This window comes from Mastacembelus armatus, chromosome 6 (genome assembly GCF_900324485.2).
Source record: "Mastacembelus armatus chromosome 6, fMasArm1.2, whole genome shotgun sequence".
In the NCBI taxonomy this organism is placed as follows: Eukaryota; Metazoa; Chordata; class Actinopteri; order Synbranchiformes; family Mastacembelidae; genus Mastacembelus; species Mastacembelus armatus.
The window spans coordinates 8,839,447-8,851,489 of NC_046638.1; the positions used below are offsets into that span (position 1 = coordinate 8,839,447).

A 12,043-nucleotide genomic window follows, 5' to 3' on the forward strand; every position below is an offset into this window, starting at 1 on the left:
ATACCACATAAGGACATTATGTGTATGACATGTCTTACAGTTTATATTTGAGCAAATATATACATATATTCCTTAGACTTGCTGATACGTTACCCTACAGCCAATTAGTTATGTTGAGAATCAGTTAAAGGAGTCTAACTCACTGTTAGCTCTCAGAGAGACTAATTTGGGATTTAGGAGTGATAGTGCATCATAAAACTCACCAATCACAGCTATTAAACATACAATTAATTGTATATTGTATATTGTATAGATTCTTATTAAATTAGTCCTAAAGTATGAAGCTGATAAAATGTATATTTTTAAAATTGTTAATGAGATTATCTAGGACCCCAAGCAGAAAATAAGGGTACAGACCTTCCTGCTGCATTCTTAATTTAAAAAACTGAGTGATGTCAAAATACAAAGTGTTTGCACACAGTAATTAGGCAGGTGGTTATGAACATGTGGCCTTGGAGTTGAATCCTGATTTTTAATTTCACAGCCTGATTTATTTGTTTGTGAACCTCAAGGCTGAATCAAACATGATTCCAAGATTTACAACCCATATGTGGCTGATGATTGTTGATTACATGCATATGTGACTGCTGAACATTTGATGGGTATTAATATGCTGCTAAAACAGTCTTTGGTTAACTGGGAAGATTTTCCAACACTTTGTTTGCAGGGATTCTCAGTCACAACAGCATCAGTGGGGTTGGACAGATGTAAGCTGATAAGGCCTGGGTGTTCTAGTTGATCAAAAAGGTGAATGAATAGGTCTGAGGTTGGGGCTCAGTGCAGGCCGCATGCCAAACAGGAAAAAATATTTTTTTATAGACCTGGCTTTCGGCATAGTGGCAGACTGTTGCCAAAATGTTTAGCGCAACACACTATTGTCTAAATATGACTGTATACATTGTAAACTGCAGATTTCCTGTAGATGAAAATAAAAGGCAAAACATGGAAAATTGACCAAAAGCAGACCAGACATATAAAAATATGTTGGAACATAAATAAAACAAAATAAAATTCATTTTTGTTCTTTTTTTTAATGCAGTCATCTCTTTGTGTAGTACTTTTAAACCTCCACATGCATGATAAAGGGCCTGCTTTTGCCAGCACAAATTTACAAAGCTGATTTCTCCTAGTGTCACTTTAACAAATATGACATTTCCAGGAACCCAAGAAAAATGAAACAGGTGCATATAATATTTAAACATCTTTAATAGCTGAAGCTTCAGCATAACTTGCCTACAAAGACACCAGAGAAAGTTACCTAAATGATGTGTCCTCTGATGACAAAGTAAACCTGTTGGCAGAACAAACATGCCCACTGGGTGTGTCTGCTGTCAAGGTGCCAGAAATTCAAGTTAGTTGACTTTTGAATGTGCTTCTCTGCAGCAGGTAAAATGCTGATTGAGCAACAGGAGTGTTAATATCACACTGCCCCCTGGTGGTGGCACACAGGAAATACTTGAGGCTTCTAGCATGCATTGAAACAGGTGAAGAGCCCTGGTGTGTCAAATGCAAACACTGAACTCCTTATCAAACAATCAGTGAAGAGCATTTCTGAAAGAAACAAAAAAAAAACTTTGAGGATTTCCAATAATATGATTAGACTGGACTCTATGTATGAGACTGCAACGTTTCAAGTTGTTCAAACCACCAAACAGGTAGTGTATGTAGGTGTGTGTGTATGTGTGTGTGCGTGTGTGGGGGTGTGCCAGAGAAAGTGATTGCATGAGAAAATGATAGTGACACTCTTGCTGTGCCTGCTCTTTTGTGTGTCAGGAATCAACATGCCTGTGTCAAGATTTGTGTATTAAACTCCTGGGGCCATCTGTGATGTAGAGTGGTTCCCAACCTGAGGGTAAGGTACGCAGTTAAAATAGTGTAATAAATATTTACACATGTTCACAAATGTAAATAAGGTTTGTTTGCACTGCACAAAACCATGTTTACATTGTAAATTGTAAAACACACGAGTAAATATTTATCAGTGCTTTAATGTAATAACAGGGCCCCTACTTATAAACGTATAACTTATAAACATGAAATGTATGAGAAGAAACTTCTTTATCTCAATGAAACAACAAGTTAATTACTGGTACAAGAGAAAGGAGATAATTTATTAGCATTATAAAAAATGATAAAATAAGAAATCTTTACTGTTTTTGTCATTATTCAAGGTTTGGGGTGTCACATGTTAATAGAGTTAACAGAAGAAACAAAAAAATTGACTAAAAGTCACACTGGCTAAACCATGGTCTAGAGATAATTATTAGAGGAAGACAGACTAATACCTTGAAACTCTGAAACCCTGCTGCTTAAATTATATTCTAACAATGTAACACTGCAGACAGATGCATAACAAACAAGCAGGGAATACAGGAATCCTCCTATAATAACAACATATGACTAGTATGTATATACAATTTATACATCCATAAAAACAGTATTAAATTCAATGAGAAAAAATATTTCACAACTTATTATATATATAAAAGACTGATATAACATGTTGTATGATAAATAAAAAACATCTGACAAATGTAAGGTAAATTATTATATAAGATGAGTGATGATGGCAATTTTAGCAATAATTGAAACTATCTTATAATCTAAAATAAAAGTAGAGAAGCACATCTTGTAGCGTTATAATCAAAAAGAAAACAAGCAGATGCATAGAAATGTATAATAAAATAATTCCATTACTGGTTTATGTGGACTAACTGTTGGCCGGACAGCTAATAAACTCCAGGATTGTTACGGATCCCACAACAGAGCACCATGGTGAAGATCATCTCAAAGATCTGAGAAGGAAAAACACAGAACAGCTTTATTCTGGCTCTATTCTAGCACCTGCATCCTTATCATAGCTGATTAAAACAGCTGTTTTCAGGGATCAGTTGCCTTCACACACCTACAGCTGTGAGAAATACACATCTGCGTTTTTAGCCTGACACTCACCATGATGACAGCAACCACCAAGGCAGCCAGACCAATCAGGTAGAGCTTCTCCGAGAACAGCTCAATCAGTTTATCGTGACAGCTCTGTGAAAAGTCAGAGGCAGAGTAAAGACGATGACCATGCCAACACAATGCATGAAAGCCAAAATGACAAATGTGGCTCGTTCTTCCATGGATTGCATGTAACACAGAGCTGAATATCAGCTGGTTCTGCAAACATATTTCTCAATGTTTAGGTTCATGTTGTATCTGAAATGTAAATACTAGAGGTGGTACAAGATTAGTAATGTGGATCAAGGTGGCAATAACACAACTACTGGGCAAATTTACCCAATGCTCCATGGGTAGAAACAACACCCAAACCAGTGTTAGTATTATATTTTATATTACTGTTTGGTTACTTGTCCAATATTCAAGGTTGAGGTTGTTGCGTCTAAAATTGACTCACAATGTTCATACTTTAGTTTGCATATTTAAACCAACTATATACAACATAACAACCCACTGGTACTGAGTAAGGTGAAGTTTGTCTTATGGCTCCCCATCCTGGCAGAGGGATGAGGAAAAGGCTCTTCCTTTCATCGTCAGTTGAGGGTTTTGAGAATAGAGTTTGTTGTAGAGATGATAAACTCCCTTGAGGCAAATTTGCAATTTGTGATACTGAGTTACATAAATAAAATCTGAACTGACTCGATTTAAATCCAATATTGCCATAAAGCAGTCCTGCTTAGTGATTTAAAGCATCAGCCACAATGCTTTAATACACACAGAGATGATAAAATTATATCTACCACAGACTACAAAGTTATTTAATATATAATATATAATATTTAATACTGCCTACACTAAAACAACATAATCTAATATTAGACATCACCCCTTTCTTAACAGCGCTGGACAATCAGTTTCACAACTGTATTTTATTAACAGTACTTGTACTATGTTACAGTAAATATTGCAATAAATCAGTCCAACCAGAATTTTATTAAAACGAGTCTATACCTGGTATTTAATTCCATTTTCTGAAGAACTTATAGGACACAAGGTGCCGGCGATTTGTTTGAAGAGCAAATTGTCATCTCCTTTACCGCAGCAGTTGAGCTGAAGGAAACAAGGACAGAAACAAGTCACTCACTCATCTGAGTCATGACCTACACGGATATCTGTCTCTTATAGATATGGAACAAAACAACTTGTTTGGGGCTCATACCAACATCACATCCAGTAAAGCGTTTTCATTTTGACATACCGTTCTGTGGAAAACATCCAGCACTTTGATGGCAGCATCTTTGCTGGGTGTCGGTGAGATATCTACAGCCTTGATGTATGCAGAGTCATAGAAGTTGATCAGTTCTTTGGAGATCTGTGAACAACAGAAAGTCAGTTTAGTTGTTTTAGAGACACAGCAACAAACAAAACCAGTTCACACAGAAGAGAGGAAAATCGATACAAACATCAAACATTCAGTGCTGCAGTAACATATAGGCTTACTGTGTCCCTGTTCATGAATCCCCAGATTGCTGCAGCCACTTCACAGGCAAAGAGAATCACCAAAAAGAAGAAGAACTAAAAAAAAAAAAAGAGAAAATGTGATTGAGTCTCCTCTGCAATTTGAACATCTCATATTTGGGAGCTGCAAAGTCAAAAAAGAGACACTTACTGTGCCTAGCAAGCACTGAGATTCCTGAATGGCACCGTAACATCCCAGGAAGCCCACAAGCATCATCACAGCCCCAACAGCTATCAGTATGTAAACACCTGCAAACACAGACAAGCAATGGCAATCAAACATGAGCTTAAAGAGTTGAGGTTCATCATGTGTGAGGCATTGTGTCCTTAGAGCCACTAGGGGGCAGCAGTGTCAGAGCAGTGTGCTGCCGCTACTCATTGATCCACACATTGTTTGGTAATGGACTTCCTGGCTGTTTCTCTTGCCTTCCCTGTAGGATGACATGACATTTTTGACATCCTGGAGACAAACAGCTCCCCAGCTTGTGAGAGAAATGTGGAGCTGCCAGGCCAGGAAATGCCTTTCAGACACCCCCAACCCCCCACAAACCCACTCTGCACTGACTCCTGACCCCCAGCATTATCCTTCCCCAGGAAACAGGGGGAACTATGTGAATACACAGACACCCGCTCACATATACACACAAATATTTGTGTGACTGCACGAGTATCAAGAGTCTATTGCTAACATCTCAAGCACTGTATTTATCTTACAAATCAGATTTTGGCAATAGTCCATGGGCATCACAAAAATACAGTTAATGGCAGTTAATGGCAAACAGATGTGTGCAACAGGCATCGAAGCAGGCAGTCCTGTCACAGGAAAAAGTCAATGAATAGAAATAAACCTCCAGTTACAACAGATGCATGGCTTGTGTTTCATGCACCTTAAAGGAAAAAGTACTCAGTAGAAGAATTCAAAATCTTACACAGTTTAAAGTACAAAAAAGTAAAAAATACAATACAAGACAATACAATATACTACTCTGAATTGCATTAAAGTAGAAGTATAAATTAGCACAACAAGTGAAATGACTCAGTACAGGTATCTGTAAACCACACTTAAGATTAATACGTCAGTAAAAGTGCTTAGTTTGATAGTAAAAGTAATGTGTAGTCCATATTTCTGAAGGCCAAATACAAATTTGTGTGGCAGCATTTACAGGATGGGTGGCTCCAACAGAATGTAATCATTAAATCTTCATTTTGGTACTTTTACTCATCAAAAGGGTGTGAATACTTCCTTCCCCACTGTTTTTAGAAAGATGATCTGGGAGCAGTCTGGGTTTTCTTTTCTTACGCACACACTAAACCCGCAGCTGGCAACATAGCCTGAGAGAGCGGTCTAAAATGGACAGACAATGAGAGACTCTGACTGTTGTGTGTTCAGGCCTCTAACATCTCACACACAACCCTTGCTCGATCTCACATCTCTGCTCTGTTTTTCTTTTTCTCTGTCTCCGCTCAACATCCTCCATTTTCCCCCATCGACTCTCCCTTTCTCTTTCAGGACTTGATGTTTTTGTTGAAGTGGGAAACGGCTACCGGGGCCAGTAACCTGGCAATGCGGCAAAGCAGGCATTATTTCCACTGCCTTGCATTACTATGACAACACCCTTTGAGGTTTGAAGGCTAGTGAGACTTTAAGGAAGACAGGCAATTTTATACCACCAGGGGAGTTCATTTATTGCCTGTCTCTCAGTGTAATCTCTAGAGGTGAACACAAACTAAAGGCCCCAGACCTCTGCTTTTTCCACCTATCCACCATTTAAAAAAGAAAGGAAAAAGAAAACAGGCAATACATGTCCACACTGTTTCACACCAAGAGACTCAGAGGAGCCCAGTCATACACTGTGTCAGTGGAAAAATGCGAGATGATCGTTATAAACTGAAAGGCAGCATTTAGGCATAAAAATCTTTCCTTGTGTCATCACATACATTGTCGTACCTGATGTGTCACTTTGTAAAACACTGAGATCAGTTTAAAGCAGTAGTTTGCCATTTTGGTGGAAAATTGTTTATTCTCTTTCATGCTGAAAGTTAGATAAGAATTCCATTGTCTATGTGTAAAATATAAAAATGGAGCCAAAAATAAATGATTAAAAAAGAATAATAGAGGGACACAATGTGTGTAATCAACACATTATCTCACCTTTTCAATCAAAGTGTAAAAAAAAAGCAATTTGGGAAATCAAGAGGTGTAAGTAGGCAGATTTAGTTGCTCTTTAATAGGGCTGGATTAGCTGTTGCCTTTGTTTCATCCAGAGGTGTTAGTGAGGACATTTTGTTACCTCTGGACAGAACCAGACCAACATTTTAACCCTGTTTGCAGTCCTCATACTAAGCTGCATTAATTCTCTCCTGATTACACTGTATTCACAGATATGAGATTGCTATTGAGTTTTTAATTTCTTTCTCATCAAGAGAGTGACTCCTCTGTTAAAAGTCAGTTAAAGTAGTTGACAAAGTGAAAGAATATAAATCAGTTGCACATACAGAAACTGAAAACAGATCATTGTCCAGATTAAGAGCAACAGAGTAAAGCAGCACTCCCTCATAAATCACCAGGAGAAAATCAGGGCTGCCAGAGCCTCAGTATAAGAATATCATTAGGTAACATAGGCTTAATAAATAAGACTTTGCTTTTTTTAAAGATTATTTTTTGGGCAGTTTTTTTGCCTTAATTTGACAGGACAGTATAGAGACAGGAAACTAGGGTAGAGGGGAGGGGAAGACATGCAGGTATACATATATAGGTATACAGACAGCCGGCTCAGGAGTCGAGCCGGCGTCTCCTGAGTATATGGACAGGCACACTACCGCTACGCCACCAGTGGCCCCATTAAGACTTTCTTTGTTTATTAAAATTTTCATGAGGCAAAATTTCCTGTTTAGACAAAGCCTTCCAAGTATTAACAGATCAGGTCTCAGTAGAATTTTCCAATTACACCTTTCCTGTTTTGTACCATGTTCACACGCAGTTTCATATCATCAGTAATTTTGCCTTCTTTCACATCCTGCTTTCCCCACACTGCAAACCTTTATATATGTTTTTTTTTATATAGTTATAAAACATAATACACAGAAATATTTAAGTATTCAAGGGTGCAACACAACACTTACAGTATCTCCTACAGTATGTGAGGCTACAGCAAGACTGGACAGTGTATTTTCAGCCTTACATAAGTACCACTTTGGTGTGCCACCATGCTAAAAACATCCACCCCAAACTCTAATTTTGATGGGTAATGTGCAGATGTACAAGGTTATTTAAATTATGCAAGGGCGTATGTTCAAGGGAGGAGAAAAAAAAAAAACATTTCCCTTGATCTTGCTTGGGTGGGCCTCTATTACTGCCCTGTCTCTAAAATCACAACTGTGCCATTCCTCTATAAAAAGCACCGGCTTGCCTTTGCTCTGTATATTTACTGAGGGGTAAGTATGGGAGAGCAGCAGGAGCCAAAATGCAAATGAATGGGCTCATAAGAGTTCACCACCACAACAAACTGAGTTCGACGGACCTTTGACATGTTTATATCATATCATGTATTGTAGGTTTTGGGGCCAATGCGGATTACTGAGGGCAGTTAAGGAGACGCAATGACGATTTATGACATACTTCTAACTGTTTGGCTCAGTAATGCATGTAAGACTGTTACATTGCAATACAATACTCCCAGAAAATTCCAGAAGATCAAATCCTTTAAAACCTGAATAGCAGAAGGCACATGATGGATTTCATTGCACATTAAACTCACAGACGGTTAGTTTTCTCAGAGCCCACATATGTCTCAACATCTGTCTGAAACATCTGGTCTCTCTTTCAACTTATCAAAGTTATAAACATACATTTGCCTGACTTTTAAAATCATCACCTATGCAGTGATCAGTTTGACGTCTGGGTAAAACCACTGACATCTGGACACCAGCTGTGTCATGCTTAAGTCATGCTGTGGATTTACGCGGGGCCTGTTTCCTGGATGTTTTTTTAGAGATCACACTGCTATTTTTATCTCAGGACACTACTCACACAGGCCCAGCTGAATCTGAAGTGTCTCTGTGAATTACCTAAGTGTCATCACTTTGTCAACAGCAAAGTCCTCCTGTCATGAGGAGAACAAGGTATGAGGACAAAAACATCAAGGAGTAACAGAAGAGGGGTAAAAAGAGGTGTGCTCATTAGGAAAGGGGAAGGGGGGAAACAAGATCATGACTGGGCAACTTACAGGAAGTGGTCAAAATAACACGACCATATTTGCAACACAACCAAACTATAATATTAGTTATTATAATATTAATATAATTTGACATTGAGGTGGAGATTAACTTTGATGGTACTTGGTGTTTGTTCTATTGTTGGAGCTGATTCCATTACATTGTAAGAGGTTTCTCTTATTTTGTGGATGTTTAGCATTCAAGCGTGAAATAACAGCTTTCCCAACCATGAAAACTAAATCCAGTGACGCAGTGAGGAAAACTTTCTCTCTCGCTTTAAGTCCAAATCTAAACTTTAAAAGTAAATGATGATGATGCCACTGAACCACAATGAAACAACATTTCTAAAATTGTAAACATATAATTTTTACGCTGCTTGAACACGATGAACAATACATTAGAGTGTGTCTGGGAAGCTCTGCTGTTGATGATTGATACTCACTGATATAGAAAGTTCCTGGCGCCTGTTGGCCTTCAAACTGAAGTACGAGGAGGCTGCTGGTTTGACTGTCATGGCGGAGCCACAGGGCCACACCTAAGATCACACCTCCGGCCAGCTGTCCCAAAGAGAACAAGATTTTAATCACTCTCTTTCATGTTTTGCTTTTGAGGAAACCTTGAGGAGGATCAGAACCATGTAAAATGTCTGATATTCAGGAATGAATAAATAATAAAACAAACTATAGTTATCAATTATTAAGACTTTTTAAAAGACCCATCGAGGTGTTTCTGTATGACGGCAACAAAGAAGTGCTGTGACATCTTGGAGCCCAGCTGTACTCAGATCAAATCAATGTCCAAACCTTTCAGCTAATGTTTCTTTCTCTGTGTCCAGCTCTGCCATGGGACAGTCTTTTAAGGCAGTCTGTCTTTTAAAGAGAAGTGACCAAAGGAGATCCTGACACTTCAGAGACCTATGGCACAGATCGTGTCTTTACAACATTGTTTAAAGCCAATTCGACCTCTAATTCGATCTCTTCTTTATTCTCTATCTAAGAAATATATAACTATTCTGATAAAAGATATATATATAGATAAAAGAGATATAAAAGCGGCTGGCACATTCTGCAACAATTACAGGATTACACCCATTGTGGTTTGCCATTCACATGCTTTTGCCCTTTTTTTTTCTTGGCCAATGTTTATATAGAGATATCTGCAGTCTATTGTTCTTGAAATGAAAAATAGCAAAATGAGGAAGAGACAGCTCAGAGTTATCACAATCACAGGCACAACAGAAAAACCAACAGAGGAAACAGTCCATCAGGTGTGGTGTGTCCAGGATATGGTGACTCTCCACTTTCCCGACAAAAGAAAACCGTTTTATATAGACAAACAAAAATGGAAATACACAAAGCAGTGATCGGTTCTGACTGTGAGAATCACACAGAGTGGATATCCCAGCCATAGGAGGTCTGATGCGGAGTAATGAAGTGTAAAAGGGAGACAGCTGTGATAGGCTGCTTAATTAAATACTTGAGGAGAGTTCAGTTGGCAGGGTACATTTACCATAAAAGAACAGCAAAATTGCACAACTGGATGAGCTGTTTCCTACTCTCTTTAAAGGTTCAACACTCTGGTGACCAGGTAGGAACAAAGGAAAACGTGAGAGGCATCTCCCTCTGGCCCAGAAACTCTATTAGTTCTGTTCAATTTGTTATGTGTTTTTGCTTGTGGGAGAGCCTAAAAACTGCAAGACATCATCCACTAAACTGAGACATATTTTGTTCAATTTTCCCTCCAAACAGCTTCAAAATTCATTACCTCCTCTATAAAGTGTAATTAATATAAGTTAGTTCAGTGAAATGATGGATCTGGAGAGTTGATGTGAAACGTACTAAAGATTTTTTAAAAAGCCAGGAGTGCTCCCTCTTTCCTCTTTTTCTCATTCACCTTGCACCGTTTTGTTTGACGTGCCTCCTCTACTGATGCCAGAGCAGTATAATTATTAAATCTGTGTGTCTTCAGCATTGATCTTTTATGACTTTTTAGCCCTGAGACCCAGATGTTTACCCACACATTAAAACGTGCAAAATGAAAAGCTACTTTAAAAAAAAAAAGTTTTCAACTCACCCAGAAAATAAAATTAAAGAAGAATAACATATATTTAATGCATTTCGTGCAGCCCGTCACAGCCATGTTGCTTGTTTCTATCAGCTTGGTCTTTTAGTGGAAGCAGTCTGCTGCCCGGGATAAGTGCTCTCTGAGCTGGAAACTCCTCCTTTATAATCAAGAGTGAAAACCGAGACTGAGAACTGCCCACCAAGTGAAGCGGACAGGAGGAGAAGGCCAAGGGTACAACAAGGCTCCCTATCTGTGAGAGCCAGCAGGAAGCCCTACTTCAACTTGTTCCTCTGCAGGACCTGTGTCCAGATCTGCATGAGAAACATAAAAACAAGAAATATAAAGACAATGTCTCCAAACATTGTGGAAAGTCCACATGTGCACCACTGTTTTTCATTTTGTAGGCCAAAATATATTTATGAGATAAACTGACAATTAGAACAAATAACTTGTCCTGGATTCATGACCACAACAAACCCACAGTAGTCACTGACCCTATGTCCTGGTTTTCATATTTTAATCTGTTGTCAGGTTCTTGATAAAGTTTGATCATTTTCGATAATTAAGAATCTGAAGGGGCATGTGTTGCAGTGAACTCTGACGCCCTCTAATGGCATATTAAAAACAAACGGAGGCCTCACTGGCTAATCATGATACAGACCGAGAGCAACACTCTGATTTGCGCAAAAATGAAATTCTTTCAACCTTTTTTGTTTTTCTAAATATCTCCAAAGTCAGTGCAGTGATACTGGGCCCACATTACGTGCAGATTTTACAAATCTTTTTACAAATCACATAGAACACACATTGTGTTTGATGTTATGGGCGGATCTGCGCGTATTCATGGTTCCAGGGTCACACCTTCTCCAGCCAGCTGTGCATGGAGATGATGAGTTACAGTCGTGACCGACAGGTAACCCTCCTTGCCACGACGTTAACTAAGAGCCAGAAGAAACCCTGGGTAATTTCAGCTCCTTCACTGGAGAACCTGACTGGGTTTCATCAAATGCAGAACCCTCCACTGGGCATGCTCCATCTGCTGTGAGAGGAGATCTGGGTTTTACGGTGTGAATCACAAGCAGTTTGGGCGTCTTTGAGGATCTCTGGTTTTCTTTTATCACCCAGCAAACAGGCAAACATTTTCCTCCCTTCACACCGAGGATAACGATGCACGGATGAAAGGGAAAGCCTTGGCGCAGGACGACATCTCTCGTGCTGAGACAAAGACCTGCTGAACAGTGGCGGAGTGGCGTTAAACGCAGAGCGGGGAGCGGGATGAGCGTCGGTGTGAAGGAGGTGAGTC

The 12,043-nt window shown here is 39.0% G+C and overlaps 1 protein-coding gene across 1 annotated transcript; it reads right to left on the reverse strand.

The window, feature by feature from the left end:
- Nucleotides 1–1,188: 1,188 nt before the first annotated feature.
- On the reverse strand, nt 1,189–10,904 carry LOC113132751 (CD81 antigen-like). Its single transcript, XM_026311084.1, has 8 exons — nt 10,750–10,904; nt 9,119–9,233; nt 4,613–4,710; nt 4,444–4,518; nt 4,202–4,315; nt 3,955–4,053; nt 2,953–3,036; nt 1,189–2,795 (listed from the first exon to the last, which is right to left on the reverse strand). The coding sequence occupies exons 1-8, from the start codon at nt 10,813–10,815 to the stop codon at nt 2,730–2,732; spliced, it is 717 nt and encodes a 238-aa protein (XP_026166869.1). The 5' UTR covers nt 10,816–10,904; the 3' UTR covers nt 1,189–2,729.
- Between the last annotated feature and the right edge of the window lie 1,139 nt (nt 10,905–12,043).

Bases quoted from the DNA above. Each gene is read 5' to 3' on its own strand.
- LOC113132751 (XM_026311084.1), bottom strand. From the start codon at position 10,815: ATGGCTGTGACGGGCTGCACGAAATGCATTAAATATATGTTATTCTTC. The intron at 4,519-4,612 runs GTAAGTGTCTCT...TTTTTTTTTTAG, and splicing joins CTCAGTGCTTGCTAGGCACA to TTCTTCTTCTTTTTGGTGAT. The intron at 4,316-4,443 runs GTAAGCCTATAT...TGTTGTTCACAG, and splicing joins GATTCATGAACAGGGACACA to ATCTCCAAAGAACTGATCAA.